At 33.9% G+C, this 17,754-nt stretch overlaps 1 protein-coding gene across 1 annotated transcript in view; it reads left to right on the top strand.

Annotated features, from left to right (window-relative positions):
* The window catches only part of LOC149808240 (lysosomal-trafficking regulator-like), a 250,120-nt gene that overhangs the window by 54,313 nt on the left and 178,053 nt on the right, over positions 1-17,754 (top strand). Inside the window, exons 6-9 of the mRNA XM_089975328.1 lie at positions 1,633-1,774; positions 2,932-3,137; positions 11,202-11,274; positions 13,593-13,699. Of these exons, the coding sequence (XP_089831454.1) occupies positions 1,633-1,774; positions 2,932-3,137; positions 11,202-11,274; positions 13,593-13,699 (528 nt within the window). The remainder of the gene's footprint in view (positions 1-1,632; positions 1,775-2,931; positions 3,138-11,201; positions 11,275-13,592; positions 13,700-17,754) is intronic.

Below are 17,754 nucleotides of genomic sequence, written 5' to 3'. Positions count from 1 at the left end.
TTCCAAACAACAAAGATCCTGATCTGCTGTATCATAATGTGCCTACAGAACAGGGTCTGTGTTGCTTCTTCTACTGATTACTCCTAACAAACTGCACAGACCCAGATCTGCTCTCCCATAATGCACCTGCAGAGCTGGGTCTGTGCAGTTTGCAGTTGAACTTGTCTTACTTGTGATTATATACTGTATGTCAGTTATATATGACCCTAATTTTTATATGTACTGTAATAAATGTTGTCGAAATGTGGCATGGGAGAATTCATGGGCATTTGGCTGGTTCCATTTATACCAGGTAAAAGTGAACCAGTTTTAATACCAAACCAGAACCACCATTCTTCATTTTTTATGTGACCTTAACAAGCATACAAGAATTTACTCAGCACAAACATTTGGACATAAGTTTAGAGATACCACTTGGTATACCATCTATCTTCACTTATAAGTCCAACTGCAAGCTGCACAGACCCAGATTTTGACATTGCATAATTTGCTAGCAGATCTGGGTCTGTGCAGTTTGTTAGGAGTAATGGGTAGAACAAGCAACACAGATCCTGAACTGCAGGCACATTATGACATGGCAGATCAGGATCTTTGTTGTTTGGAATTAAACTTGTCAGCAAGTATAGATGATATTATATAAAATATATTTTTCATAACGTCTGGGCGAAATGAAAATGTGTAGAAAGTTTTAAATTCAAACTGGATTGGTTGCCTTTATTAAAACGAGTCTTATCTCTATTATGCCGATCATATTTGTGATGGATGAATGTTGAAGGAGAAAGAACTCAGAAATATATTGTGCTGATGAGTACAACCAAGACTGCATACCCTGTACATCTGTACCATTAAACTAGGTGGGAAAGCCTCACTTGTTACTGCTATTAGTGTTCAGTTATTTAACATTTATGATGGATTAGTGCCTAAATATCTTCAGGTTTTGCTTAATTCAGCCCTCATTTATAGAAAACTACCTTGCTTGATTAGCCAGCAACATTCAGCATCCAAGATCTGAACAACATTTTTCTAAAATTCCTTTTACTGATTTGAACATAGAACATGCTACCTGTCGTAGTAAGAAATAACCCCTCATTATGTAATTTCAAACTCTAATTCATTGGTAATCAAATAATGGAGGTATTGCATACCAGATTAAGAACAATTGCCCTGGTTTAAATTATTATTATTATTATTAGTAGTATTATTATTTAATTAATTAATTTATCATGAATCATTTATCTAATAATAACTGTTGTTCCTTTTTAAAATGTTTAAAGATTGTATGGGTCTGTAAAAGTCAGTCCTTTTGTGTTATCACCTGTTCTGTAAATACCTTTAGTTGTGCAGATAATTTTTGTTTGTACTTTTTTTTTGTTAACAGCATCCAGATTTATACTGTTATATTTTCGTTATTCATGAGATGGTTCTCGAGTAAGCAGTTGCTTTCTATTGAATCCCCACCACCATATTTTAGAATTGTAAGAATGTCTGAAAGAAATATAGTTTAAAATAATATGGTTTAAAATAGTTCAGTAGTCTTGAAATAAAATTGTACAGGCCCCCTGCCCCCTTAATGATGATGTAAATATTTATCTGTCGGCCAGTATTGTCATTTTTAAAACTCTTGCCATTCAGCACACAGGTGATGATGATATTTGTGATGAAGATGAAGTCCGACAGCTTCTTCAGTCAGGAAGTGAGGATGAGCAGGAAGTATTTATGACAGAACATGGTTATGAAGCAGACAATGAAGAGTCCCTTTATGAAGAAGGTCAAGGTTAGTCTAAAATGTTGTTTGCCTTCCCACACCAGTGTAGACACTTTGTAGAGAATCAGCCAAAAATGATTTCCTTGGAAACACTATTTGTCTTATCTGCAGTCAGTTTTGAAGTTCAAAAATATCCTTATTACTGGTTGACTCTGTATTAAACTTGAAAATTCTTGTTATGTAATAAATTTTTGCCCAAACTTAAAATATCTTTTGAGAAGGGTTGCATTCATAATTAAAGGATTTAATGGTGTGGTCTAATGCCAGTGATGACCTAATGAGAAAGTATTGATACATTTGATTGGTCTAATGCCAGTGATGACCTAGTGAGAAAGTATTGATACATTTTGATTGGTCTGTTGCCATTAATGACCTAATGAGAAAGTATGGATACATTTGATTGGTCTACTGCCAGGAATGACCTAATAAGAAAATGTGGAATATATTTGAATTGTCTAATACCAATAATGACCTAATGAGAAAGTAATGCTATATTTGACTGGTCTAATTTCAGTAATGACCTAATGAAAAGAGTATGGATGCATTTTATTGTTCTAGTGCCGTTAATGACCTTATGAGAAAGTATGGATACATTTGATTGTTACAATGCCAGTAATGACCTAATGAGAAAGTATGGATATATTTGATTATTCCAATTAATGACCTAATGGGAAAGTATTGATACATTTGATTGGTCTAATTCCAGTAATGATCTAATGAAAAGGTATGGATACATTTGATTATTCTAGTGCTAATAATGACCTAGTGAGAAAGTATGGACACATTTGATTGTTCAAGTGCCATTTAATGATCTAATGTGAAAGTATGGATACATTTGTATGTTCTAGTGCCATTAATGACCTAATGAGAAACAATGGATACATTTGATTGGTCTAGTGCCAATTAAAGACCAAATGAGAAAGTATGGATGCATTTGATTGGTTTAGTGCCAATTAATGACCAAATGAAAAAGTATGGATACATTTGATTGGTCTAATGCCAGTAATGACCTAATGAGAAATTATGGATGCATTGATAAATCTCCTGACTAAACTCTGATATTAGTAAAGATCTTTCACTCAAATCATCACATAATTTTTTTTCAGTACTATGATTCATTCACATGCTTTAGATGAAATAAAGCTTATAATGATTCTAATGTGCAGGTGAGAAGTTAACAGGGAAAGAATTACTGACCACAGGTCGCTCACTTCAGAAGGTCTTTTTCCCCTCAATATTTCGACTTGTCGTGGAACTCCTTGTGTGTGTACAGGATGTCAAGCCAGACAGGGCTGTGCTGACTTTGGTGCTTCATAGACTTTTGCAGGTGACAAGAATGGACAGCAGGGTGGTCAAAGCCATGTGCAATGAGGTTAGATTTAATAATTTTAAATGACTTGACCTGCATAAAGTCCAGTTGAACTCTTATTCAAACTCCACAACTTTCTATCTTTATAACTTTGTGTGGAGTCAGGCTAGAAGCATGAAAATGTCTGCTCCCTTTTTTCCCCCAGGTAAATTGCAAACCTGTTTGTTGCATAGAAGCAAATATGAATCCCTTTTTTGTTGCTTCTCACTAACAGTTGTATTATAAGAAAAGAATTGTGATTGAAATTGGTCAATGAAAGTTAGACGTATCACTAGTTTTGTGATAAAAAAATGTGGTCGTTGTGCAGAAATTTGGGATCTTTGTCATGAAATTTGTAGTTTGAATGAAAACTCACATTTTGACAAATATTTCCTCATAAAAAGTTTCTCAAAAAATAACACAGTATATAACGAAATATTGATCAATGAAAATATTGGTAAATGCCTACTGGTGGTTAGCTATACTGTATGAAATGAATATCAATTAAAAATGTCTCATCAATTGAAATTACTGTTTTAATTTTCTTTGGATTGGGCTTCATCATGATAAAAGTGACACACCTTCATTTATTCAATTGACTATCACGTTAAGGCATGAGCACATTTCCGTGAGAACCTAATTAAGTGCATATTCAGTGGCTAAGCTGGCTTTATTTCAGACAAGCTGAGAACATGTTAGTTCTTTGACACAGTGATGCTAATTACTTAAGAGATTAGGCATCTTAGCTGAATACATGACATAAATTTCCAACATCACAGAACACCTGAGTGGAGATCAGCATAATTATTTTAAATAAAGTTACACTCCGAGACAACTCATAGTTTTGCCTTTAGATAATATATGGTTTATTAATTAAATATTGCAATGATACATTTGGAATTGACTTCTCACAAAACATATATTTTCTTATTTTTCTTTTTCTTTTTGGTCCATTTTTTATTTTATTTTTTAAATATCAAGATGTAAAATGCCAGGAGAGTGCAACATACCATGTGTGTTTATTAGTACAAACACATGGAGTTGTATTAAGACATTTACATGTGCTAAAATTGCCGTCTTTAGTAAATGACTTGTGCAGCCATATAACTGCATTTGGATCTTATAGTTTATGCTAAGAAACTTTAGTTTATTTGTGTTTTCTTAACGATGAATACTGGTGGCATTTAAAATTTTACTGATGTATAAATTTGCTAAGTAATGTATATCAACTGGATTTGTATTAAATATCTTGTCATTAGTGTATTAACTGTTTTTGGCTAGCATCAGTTAATATTAAAATCTATTATACAAGAATTTGTTTGGACAAGGAAGATTTTAATTTTCATGTAGTCATGAAAGTTGCTAGTTCCACCTTGTCCCCCACCACTGCTGTCAATGTTAATCAAAATTCGTTTCCCTCACTATAGCATGCCCTTGCTTATGCTGAAGTCATTTTTTGTGGATCCCTGTGATTGTGAGTTAAAGAAAGAGGTGCAATTTGTTGTTGCTGCCACATTTAAGGGATTTATGGACTTTGAGTACTTAATTTGCAGGGATCTAGTGACTTGTAGTACTTAAATTACAATAATTTGGGACTCTGAGTACTTAAATGGCAGGATCTAGGGACTTTTAGTACTTAAATTACAATGATTTAAGGACTATGAGTACTTAAATTGCAGGGATATAGGGATTTTGAGTACTTAATTTGCAGGGATTTAGGAACCTTGAGTGCTTAATTTGCAGGGATTTGTGGACTGAGTACTTAAATTACAGGGATTTAGGGACTTTGAGTATTTAAATTGAAGAAATTTAGGGATTATGAGTACTTAAATTACAGGAATTTAGGGACTTTGAGTACTTACATTACAAGGATTTAGAGAATTTGAGTACTTAAATTACAAGGATTTAGGGACTTTGATTATTTAAATTGCAGGGATTTAGGGACTTTGAGTACTTAAATTGCAGGGATTTAGGGACTTGAGTACTGAAATTGCAAGAACTTAGGGACTGAGTACTTAATTTGCAGAGATTTAGGGACTTTGAGTACTTAAATTGTAAAAGGATTCCCATTTGTTCTTCAGCAACAGCATTGTTTATTGAGACTTTACATTTGTAGTTTGAAGCTGCCATGAAATCTGCCAAACTCAGTACCACATCAAAAATTGTGAATTTACAGTAATTTACTGCTTCCCTTTTTTAGTCTTCTACACCATATTATTATGAGAATGCATCATTATTATGAAGCTACTTGTTTTGAGAGGCTAGATTTATAAGCGCCTATAATATGGTAATAATGAATGTTTAAGAGACCATGCACATTTTTCCTTTGTAGACAGATGTCATTTATATAAATGTATATCATAAATATGCCATTCAAATGGCCCATAAACGGTCAAAGCTCAGAAAAGTTAATGTGTTGTGTAATAATTTGTAAGTAAATTCAGTGCAAGAGTGATCATGGGTTACAAGCAGTGATACATTTTTTTTAAACAATGGCCTCATTCATGAACTGTAAAATACCCTGCAAGTTTCACTTTACCTTGTCACACTTGTTTAGTTTTACATGCAATGACTATCAAGAAGGACAAGAACAAGGTAATATAAATCATTGTAATCAGGTATGTACCTGTATATTATTATACATTAATATGCACCTAGATATAGACCCAGATCTGGTTTGGTGTTTGACGACACAGGACATATGGTGCTGAGGCTAGTAAAGTGCCTTGCAAAGCCATGGTATGATAGTTGATCTGTGCTGACCCAATTGTGGAAATTGAACCAATGCCAACTGGTCACAAGTCCAGTGTTATAACCATTGAGCCAATGCAATTCTCTGTTTACCGAAAGTTTGAGATGAGGGTCTGTACTGCTCATTTAAAGTCATAAGTAGTATGAACAACATCGACCCTGATATGCTGGAGCATTATGTAACCACAGATCAAGGTCTACACTTGGCACAGTTGGATATGGATTATTCATGAGTCAGTACAATATTTACATCATACATAATGACTGTTGATACAAATGCTTCTACTTCATTGTTATTAATGATTCTGAACTAATGTGTAAAGTATATCTCTTTCTTTTCCTGTTAATCTGTCATTCATTGGGGAGGGGGCTTCCTTAATAATCCTAAATTCTTGTCTCAAGTAAACACTGTTCTGTTTAGTTGCAATTATTGAAAGAATGAAATTCTTTAATTCAAGCAAAATGTCCACAGAGCTCCACAATGTTGTCGAGACAAAATTCAGAACTATGAAAGTATATACATTAAATTAGACTAGAGTACCTATGTAGGGTTGACATTATATTAGACTAGAGTACCTATGTAGGGTTGACATTATATTAGACTAGAGTACCTATGTAGGGTTGACATTATTGGTCAGCTGACTATTCCAGTACAATCCATTATCTTTTATTGGAAATAAACCTTGTTACTTAGTGTTTTCCAAAAGGTGTTTAAAAAGAATGCAAAGAGGAAGAAGTGTTATGTTCATATTTTATACATAGGGTACAAAAAGTTCAATATGAGATGCTCTTTCTCTCCCTCTCTCTCTCCCTCCCTCTCTCTCTCTCTCTCACACACACCCACACACCCACAATTTTTGACCCAGAAACATTTTTCAGTTTTGAGAGTTGGTTTACTGTTGATTTGAAAGATGTGAAGAAACCTTTCTCTGAATGCTTGTTTTGATGGAAAGACAGAAATAAAAAAATTTAAGTGCCTATTTGATGAGAGAGAATGAGAGAAAAATGTGTCATGGGACTAGAGGGAGAGAGAGTTTAAAATATTTATGGGGCCTGAAATTGGAATATTTTGGTCTTAGCGTGGCTAAACTGTTGCATGTAAAAAATGCTTCTTTGCATTAGTCTTCTTTTCCAATTCATTCTTATGTAAATCCTTTTTCTTTAAAATGTCTGAAACTACAAGTTTCTCAGCCAGATTCTTTCCCTTGTTTGTTCAGTGTAGGTTTAGGCACAGATTCATACTCATTGATCAGTCTAATTTTATTCAGTAAAGACAATTCAATCCTATGTTGCTTAGCTGATCATTGTGACATCTTGACATGTGAGTGAAAACAAATAATGACCGTGGATGCTAAAATACATGTAATGACTTTTTCCCATCAAAAAATCAATTGAGTGAATCTGGATTTGTTCTGTTCATCTCCATCAACAAAGCATAAAAAGCGAGACCACATGTCTAATTAATAAAGCTCTTAGATTTCATTAAACAAACAAACACATTAAAAAAATGTTCTATTAATCATGTATCATAATGTACTTTCTTAAAAGTTGACTCAACAAAGATCCTGATCTGCTGTAGCATAAAGCACCAGTACATTATCTGGTCTGTACAGTTTGCAGTTGGACTCATTTTATAAGCAAGTGTATACAGTATACAAAATCAATCATACTTGGATAAGCAGATAATCATAATCTTTCTTAGATGGCTTATCTACAGTCATTTAGTTATTAATAATTTGCAATAGAAGCTGGCTTTTAATTCTAGTGCAAAGACTTAGTCTGTTGTTGGCTGTAATCTGTGTTGGCAAACATGCATGTCAAGTATTGCTTTATCATTGTGTGTCCTTGGGACATTTTCTGGGGCTCTGTTACACAGATAAGCTTAATTAAGAGAGTACCTGCTAACCATTATTGTTCTGTATGTTAGGATTTTAGCAGCCAAAATAAATTTTCAGGTTTGAAGTAAGCTTTGGTTTTATGGGGTTGAGGGGGGGTTGGGTTCAGTATACATTTAATGTTTGAGATTAAAATATGTCTTAGTATTTGGATTTGAGGGGGTTTAGTTTACTGGGGGGAAAAAATGATTATAAACATGGAAAATTTGGAACTTGTACAACAGTTTGGTCTTGAGGTTATTCTGGTATACATGTTTCACTATGTGTGTGTGTGTGTGTGTGTGTGTGTGTGTGTGTGTGTGTGTATGTGTGTGTGTGTGTGTGTGTGTCATTTAGTATGATCCCCTACCTGTTATAATGGTACTTTGGTTATCATTATCTAGGACGTGATCAACCATGTTGTTATTGCCTGGATCAAGTAAACAGTCAAATTAAAATATGAAATTAATGGATGGGATACAAAGATCTGAGCAATGATCAACATGAACCCCCATATGCAAAATATAACAATTTAATCAATTACATAGACTAAAGGAAATTGAAAATGACATTTGAATGATACACTTTCTCTCAAAAATAGCATTACAGACTGTATACAGAATGCAATTAGCCCTTCTGATAAAACAAATTTCATCATAGTCGAGTGACTGACTGATTGAACTCTTATTACTGACATGTCAGCAGTCAGCATGACTGATTGCTTCTGGTCCTTTCCAATCACTGTTGGTGACAGGTCAGCATTACCATATTTATTTTCCTTCTCTCTCTCCATCCTCTTTGGGTCCACAACAATAACTTGGCTGTATTCTGTCTTTTCCCACTACATAGCATAGGTATGGAGCTATTCTTTCCTTCAAATAAATAAAACACAATTTGTCAGGTTTTTGTTTTCTGGCATTGAACAATATTCCCACTCTTGTTAGGTCTGATATTGTTTTATCGTAACTCAACAGAACTAAGCTAAAAGTTAACATTTTGTAAATGACAAAGATCCAATATTTGATCCATGCCAATGTTCACCTGTGACTTTTGCATGAAATATCAATCATTTAATATTGTCTAGGTTTTTGCTCTGTTCCAGAAATCTTATGGAGAATGCATCATACTTGTAACCTGTTAGTGGAAAATGGGGAGATAGTTCTTGCAGTCCATAATTTTATAATATACATTAAGAGAATTTTCTTTCTGATTTGATCAAATATTCTCTAGATTTAAATGTATTAGATTTGATATTCCGTTATTGACAGCAAATGTATTTTGTCATGAAATGACTATTCTCCTTAGATACTTTCACCATTTTCCCAACAGCCTGTATGGATTTAAACTTTTTGTATCTTTGAATATGTCTTTTTGGGGGATGGCTACACATTATATTGTACTTTGATCAGCTCACTTGTTGATAAGGCCAAGTGTGCTTAAGGTATGGTTCTGCAACTATTATCCATCATTAACAATCATTGTTTTCATCTTCGTAAAAACCACTGGATCATTTTTAGCGAACCTTGCAGAAAGGTTAATGGCATGAAGGCCTTTTAAAATTGGCAACAGTGATGCCATTTCATGGCATGGAGGCCTTTCAAAATTGGCACCAGTGATGCCATTGATGTCATGAAGGTCTTTCAAAATTGGCACCAATGATGCGATTTCATCATCAAATATGGCTGACATTACTAAAAACTGGGAAACCTTTAAAAGAATTGTTCTCAAAGTCTGCTTTACAGAATTTTACCAAATTTTAAAGCATACTGGCATAGAGGCCTTTCAGATTTATACAAATGGTGGTCATCTGCCATTAATTATGGAATGCTTTCTCACATATTCAACATTGGTTGAGCTGAGACTCACCCCCACACAGAGTCAGATGTGCATGATCTGTAAAGGCAAGTGCCCTAGACCACACAGTCAGCCCCATGCCACCCAATGAATAGAAGATGAGCTCATTTCTTTCTGTGCATCCTTACGTAGAGCGCTTAGTCTTTGTGAAAAATAATGCTGATCATGCATCCCATATGGCTGTTGTAAATAATGTAAAAGCCGCTAAATGTCAGTAAGCTCAATACCAATGCTGTTTTCTTAGTCAACTGCCACTGAATTTGGCATGTAGGTAGACAAGTCATCCAGGTGTGTGATTTCAGGCTCGTTGGGACCTCTTGTTTGGTAATTACCAATATGTATTTACTTGAGACAATAAAGTTTTATAATAAATTATTTCTTGTTGCCAGATCCTCAACGATAATTTGTTAAAGTTACGAGTCTGTTGAAATATATGGATACATGTGAAGGGTATATCGGGTTTTAGATGTTCAAAATAACTTCCAAACACCTCAGTAAAGTTATATTTAATGAATTCATTACCTCATAAACCTGACTCTTGATTCTCTTAGCTGCCATTGTTGGCTATGAAGAGAAATGTTAACAGCATGTTGTTTCCATTACTTCCCTTGTGCCCCCAAAATCCTAATTGAATTACTATAGAATTAGCATTATTTAATTAAAATTTAATCTCTGCAAGATAATTTACACTAATAAAAAATAACACAGTAATTTAGTTTTGCATATAAGAAAAATCAGTTAGTATATTTGGCTCATAAATTAAATAATTGCATTTTAACATTTGAAGCAAACAATGTTCATCATTTACCATGTATACTCACTTATGAGACGAGTCCAACCACAAATTGCACAGATCCACATTTGCTCTCTCATAGTGCACTGTCAGATCTGGGTCTGTGCAGTTTGTTAGGATTAATCAGTAGAACAAAAAACATAGACCCCGATCTGCAGGCACATTATGGATCTTGGTTGTTTGGAGTTTGACTTAACTTATAGGTGAGTGTATATGGTAGTATTAGCCATGACTTATAACCTTGCTAGAGTTCATAAACCTCACTAGGATAATTTTTAAGAGAATAATGAGTAATTTATAACCTTATTGCATGTGGGATATGGATAAGAACTGTATATCAATAGTGCTTCAGTTCTCTGCAGTCATATCTGACAAGCCTACTGATAAAAGTGAATATTTTGTTACTTGTTAACTTGCATGGATCATAAATTTCTCTAAATGTGTCTCAAATTGTGCTTTGCACACATTTTTAACATAATACAATTGACATTCTTCATCTTCAGATGGATTGCTGATATAAATGATATCTGCCTATTTTTTTGTTGTTGTATTGATTGCAAAATGTATGGTGGAAATTTTAAAGTCTTAAATTTGGCACACTGGTTTCTTTCACTAGTTAAAATTGGATGTCATAAATTGGACAACTTTTATCCTTGTGTACATAAAATGCAGTACTGTGTCACATTTGGATGTGAGATAATTCAGTTCTTGTGATGAATTTGACCTGAGCAACCTGTTGTTGCGACATGAGCTGAATGTGTTCAGTTTGAAATATATGTGCTGATATTCTTTTGCTTTACCTATCTTTTTGTGCAGAATATCCTGGAGCTGATCCTGTGCAATGAAGGATTCTGGAAACCAGTTGCTGAAGAAATGGATATAGATTCTGGTATGTTTTTTTCTTCATGCATAATGGAAACCAGGTTCTGGTAGGTGAAAGCATTTGGTTTATTTGGGTTTTGTTAATAGTTTCACCACCTCATTCTTACTTAGTGTCTCCTTATCCCACTATCTTTGATCAATATGAGGGTGACTAGCCATTTAATGGCATGAGTGATTACACAGTATTCACTGTTTTTTTAATTGGATTTGCAGTTATGTGAATCAATCATGAAAATTTAATGAATCTACCACCATCCAAGTTGAAATGAGCAAGTATGTGAAAATCATGCCTGGTCAATTTCCATGAATGTAACAAAATCAGTAACATTTATTAATATTAACAAAGCTCAGCCTTTTAATGTCTTGACTTATAGATCAGCTACCTTAATCATGCATTTACTAAGTCACTTGTTACAATTTAGCAACTAGATGCTTTCATTCATTATTTAAATATTAAAAGCATTGTTAACTGCACTCGAGGTTGTACAATATTTTTGGTATTTGGTAGCGATGTCTTTTTCATGTACACAGTTCTAATTCATACAGTGTATTGTTATATACTCCTTTTTTCTCCATTAACTTAACATTGGCAGAATTCTTGTGAGAATCATGCAGTATTTCTCCATACTGCACTCCTTCATACTGCAAGACAAAGTACAAATCTAAGTGCTATGTAAACCTTCTGGCATGTAAATCCACCATGTTTAGTACCTGCTGATATAATTACCTATGGCTTATGAGATGGTTCCCAGCTTTGGCATGGTGTGAATACACATGTAGTTGTATCATCTTTCACAATGTGGGAGATGTTCACACATGCTGGACTGGAATCCAGGAAATACATAGTAACTTTGACTGAAATCCTGGAAATACATAGTAACTTTGAAATCCAGAAAATACATAATAACTTTGACTGACATCCAGGTAATATACAGTAACTTTGAAATCTAGGAAATACATTGTAACTCGGAGAAACAAAATATCTATAAAAATCCAATTTTGTTTTTGAAGATTACCTTCTTATAGTTTCCGTGTCAAGTCAGTAAAAATTATCTTTTGTTTTATTAGAAATGATTTTCTTATGCAAATGAGCATGGGCAAACTTAGAATATTGATTTTTGGGTCAAACAGTCAAGGTCATTGACTGAGAAAAAGAGGCAAGGTTAGAGGTCAAGGTTACAGTGACTTAAAAGAAGAAAAGTGGTTTCTTCATAATAGCTTGTACATAGAGTAAGGAAAAGGCTATTGGCTAGGGGTTAAAGGTCAAGGTCACTGTGACTGGGGGAAGAAAAATATTGTCATCTGAAAATGTCAGTTCTTGACCATATAATGTCACCAGAGTTTGTGGATGACTTGCACATTGGGTAAGAAAGATGCATGTTCAGAGCTGAAACTAAGGACAGAATAGTGGGAGTTCTCCCTGCATATAAAAATGAGAGAAGTTACTGATTGGAAGAGACATGGGAGGGATCAGTTAAATTTTGGTTTTATTTGTGTGTGTGTGTATATATATATATATATATATATATATATATATATATATATATATATATATATATATATATATATATATACATGTATGTGTGTGTGTGTGTATATGGTTTATCCATCAAGTCGATGAGGACCACTTTAGTCTTACAGTGGGAACAGTTATAATGATTGTGTGTTTCCACTATAGATTAAATTATAATGTATTTACATTTGTAATTTAAAAAAGTAATAACAATTCTGTGTGTGGAATAGCAAATTATTTATAGCTTTTTATGATTTTTTTTCTTCTTTTAGCAATGAAAATGATTCAAGTAATGATAGATAAATCTTTCTTTTTAAAGAAATAAACACTGATGTTTAAAGACAGCAATTAAGGACTGTTCTACTATTGCCTACACAGAGAACTATTAAACATGGGGTAGGCATGTTATCTGCAGGTCGTGTGCTCTATTATTTGATAATGTCATTAATATTTTCTAAATTTTTATGGAATGATAAGTTGCTTTAAAATCTATGTTCATATATATGTGTTTTCTTTCTTTTTACATTATTCTTTCAGTACTGACATTTTCATTTCATTGGCATGCCTATGTTGCAGTTAGCTGACACAGTTTCAGTTGGTACCCAAAAATATTAACCCATTATGCAGTAGAAAATAATATTATTTATAATCAGGTTTTTATCAAGTTTGGTTTATAAATAGACAGTTTACTTAAGTATACTGCAGATATACAGAGCATTGTTAACTTTATATGGATTATTTTGTCCTTGGAAAATAAAAACATCCTCAACATCATCACTGTTCTATGTATTGTATAATGTTTCTATTAACAGGCCATCAGACTTTGTTGGCATTGGTACAGCAACTTGCCCAGCATTCTATTGGATCACATGACTTCAGGAAGATACTGCAGCTGTTCCAGCATTCGGACATATCCACGGTATGTTTGTTTTTGCTGACAACTAAACATTTTTAAGATCATAACATTTTCATTTACGAATATCATGGAGATAGAAAAAAATTACTGTCAAAGTGTTAAACTTCAATTATTTCCACAATTTTATCAGATTTACAACTTTATTTCAGCCAGCTAACCAAGAAATGTCAGTTGAAACTAAAATTTTATATATCAAAACATTTTAAGAAATGACAATTATTTCATCCAGGATTTAGTAACAAGTGTGTAATTGAAGGAATATGGCCATCATATTATGTTTCTAAATTAGTAGATGCAAGTAATTGTAATATTTGGATTGTGGATCAAACTATTTTCATTTGTAAGTTTGTATGGTTTGGTGTTTTATATCACAGCAACACAGGTAGGTTATTTACTGCCAGGGCAATCAGAGTAATTGCCTTGCACAAGGACACACTATGGTAGTAGACCAAGGTTGATTTGACAGTAGGATTCAATCCTGCATCCTTTCATTCTTGAGTCTGGCATGCATGGTACCAAGCCATCATGGCTCTACATTGAGACTTTAAAATGGTAATCAATTTAGGTCTCATAAGAAAAGGACAAGATGTCTTATTTATTTTAGGAATCTGTACATGGCAAGCCCACTTTGAATAACCACAGCTATAGTGGATTTTAATGCATTCAGGATAAAACAAAAAATGTTAATTAATTACAGCAGACTTTCCACTATTTCAAGTTTAAAGGATTAAAAGAAAATTTAAGATAATATCAGGTTTCAAATAACTGAATGTCATAGAGTTACAGCATATCTAGGAATCCATTTCATTGGACAGCATAAAACAAGGACCAAAATAAAGACAATCTGTTGTGCTGATGGATCACTTGATAAGTTAATTTGTTTTTTTTTATGTGATATTCACTTCTCTTCAGCTGTTGTTCTCATTTATAAATCAAGTGCTTCAGAAAAATTGTAAGCACAGATTGTTTTGCATGTTTTCTATTTCATTGCATAATCATTAAATTTGCATAATTCTTGTTAAGAGCTCACTGCTGTTTTCCCATAATTTTAATGTAGCTTTCAACGTGTTTATATGATTTTCCAATATTCAGTAGGATCCAAGGATTTCAGACCACTAAATTACTTTAATTCATGGGTTGTACTCATATAATTGGTGTTTGGTTAATAGATGTAAAAAAGATATAAACGAAGAACAAATTTTGCCTGGACTGCATGTCAAGCTGTTTGAATAATACCAGGTATTTGGATAAGTTTTAAAATAAATAAGAGTCTACTGTAATTTAGGTTTTGTTGTTCTATTGCATTTATGATTTTCTCAAGAAAAGTGAACCTCTTTGTTTGAAAATTTACCAGTAAGTAGAGGAAATTCATCAGGACCCATTACAAATCAAAGCCAGGAGATTTCTTCTTCTAAATATTGATAATTGTCTTTACAATGGGACTTCATAATTATGTCTTGAAATTATTCACTTTGAACTGGGTTTGATACGTGACATATTAACATATTAACCCCTGGAGGTTTTTGTCATTTTCCCCTGAAAATTGAGTAGGAAACACATTTTGAAAGCTATTTCTGAATAGATCTGAATATACCAAATCCCCAGTAATCTTTCAATAACATACTGCCTAGTTGTGTTAGAAACATTGTTTTTCATTGGCTATTTGACTTGCGCAGAAAGGTAGAAGTTGGAGTTCTTTTTTCTTTTATTTTTTCTAAACAGAGCCATTATTTTTGTATCAAGACCACCTTTTATTCCAAATGCCCATCTTATCCTACTTTTTGCAAAGGCTCATCTGTCTGCTTGCAGTTCATACCAGTTTGCCTTAGATCTGAGACCAAAAAGTCTAAAATTCAGACACAAAATCGGATTCCGACCACGGGCGAATTTTGGGAGAAAAAAGTCGGGTCCAAAAAATGAGGTTTTTTATCTGTATTTTGTAGTGCAACCAGATATTCCAGATTATTTGGTATCATCGTAGAGCTACATCTGTCTATCTTTCTGTAATACCACCCACTTTAGTGTATCATGCATGACCAGGATGCTACAGAGCTTGGCAGTAGGCTACTACCTCCTGCCCCATTAAGTCATTGCTAGAGGTTAATGTGTTAAGAACTAGAATGAGTTCAGATTCTGGTGTTCATTTGCAGCAGTTGTGCCCAGATTGCCTGTCCTTCTGACTTTGTTCTGCACTATACCTTTACTGAGGTATCTTGTTTCTCAGCCAAATTTTGTATGGGGCTGTATAATTATGAGACATTGAATAAGCGATTTTAGCATTCCACATTATCATTTTGAAGAGTTATGTCCCTTTTCTTTCAGACTTATACCTTTACTTAGGAATGTTGTTTTTCAACCAGTTTTATCATGCTCTTTTATTCTTGTGAGACCTTGCTAGAGGTGAATTTCAATCATTTACACTAGTATTTTTCAGAGTTATGTCCCCAGATGCCAGGAGTTACATCTCCAGATTGCCAATTCTCTTAGGGGCCACTTACCAGTTATTATATACTTTTGAGAGCGTGACATATGTACGGTGAAGTTGTTTGCATTTGAAACATGTGCAGTGGAGAGAATGTTGGTGTTCCTCTATGCTACTTTGATGTAATGTGGCTGACATTTCTTTGGATATTGTACTTATGGAATTGTACATGATATAAGCACACTGCTATCTAAAATGACTGCTCCTATGTGCTAAAAAAATCAGCCTGAATTAGTCTAAAGTACACTATCTGTACCACCTATTAACCCTTTACCTCATGCAAGCGTCTTTGGATGCCTCTACACCATTCGCATGGAAGCGTCTTTTGATGCCTCTACTCCAGTCGCATGGAAGCGCCTTTTGACGTTGGCTGTAAACATCAGCCATTTTAAGCCAGTTTTCATAGCGCCACCTTCGGGGAAAACCCCCTGTTAGATACTACATTCATTTCTGCGAATGACAATTACGTCAGATCACGTGGTCACTGTTTATGCACTGTCGATATCTGCTATTTAAAGTAACTGGGTCATAATCTCCACTCTCCAAAATGGCGGTCATGTATTTCATTCAGTACTTATGAAATTTTTACGATTAGAATCACAACTATGAAAGATTCAATAACTTAGGTAAAGGCTCTGATATTGATGCAGGCAGCAATTATTTTTATAAATTATCAAATTCAGATGACTTAGTGATGTAGATGCAGACTAAAAACTTGTAAATTTCGAGTATGAGAAATGGCAGCTACGGTTGGTCACGCGGCCTCACTGACATGACGGTGAATGAGTTCTCTCAAGATTTTAAAGCACATAAAAAGTCTTCTGTGAAAAATAATTACACAGCTATAACAATTTGACTTTACTCTTAAATTTTTCCACATATAATAGATGTGCACCAAAAATGAAAAATGGTTAAAATTGCTGTTAAACGTAACATACTCTACATTGCTTAACAGTTCACAGGCAGACCTATGCGTATGGGGTCGAATAGGTAACAGGTGTTCTATTTACAGCACACTGCACTTTGTAACTATGCTCTATGAGGTAAAGGGTTAAGATAGGAAAAACAAATTTTGCATACCTCAACAATATCAGCTTCTGAAAGTGCAATGGATGAATTACCAATATATAAAATGTTAGAAAACTATTGGCTCTTTATTTTTACAATTTACCTCTGAAGTTCAGGAAGTGAAAATGACCAAGTGGAGCTAGCAGTTTTTTGAAAGGTGCACATCTGGAGTAAGGCCAAGCTGTATACTCTATAACCCATATTACAACCATCAATCATACACCAAAATAAAGGGAATTAAAGGTTCTTTGAACAGTACCTAAGATGTACAAGGTCTTTTTCAAATTGCCATTAAGACCAGTGAGGACACCCAAGGAAATGATTTTTCTTTAAAATTCTCACCCTATGCAAAATATGAAACTGTTAGAGTGCCACCTTAACACTAAGTTCAAAGCCCTGCTGAGCAAATTTTAGGGAGTAAGGACATCTTTTCATAGCACCCATTACTAATATCTTTAGTTTGTACAAACAATTAGAATACTGTGATGCGATGATTTTTCCCTAGATG

This window comes from Sinohyriopsis cumingii, chromosome 1 (genome assembly GCF_028554795.1).
Source record: "Sinohyriopsis cumingii isolate HCF-2022 chromosome 1, ASM2855479v2, whole genome shotgun sequence".
Lineage (NCBI taxonomy): Eukaryota > Metazoa > Mollusca > Bivalvia > Unionida > Unionidae > Sinohyriopsis > Sinohyriopsis cumingii.
Note: the sequence above shows the minus strand (reverse complement) of the source record. Positions and strands in the feature narration are given on the sequence as shown.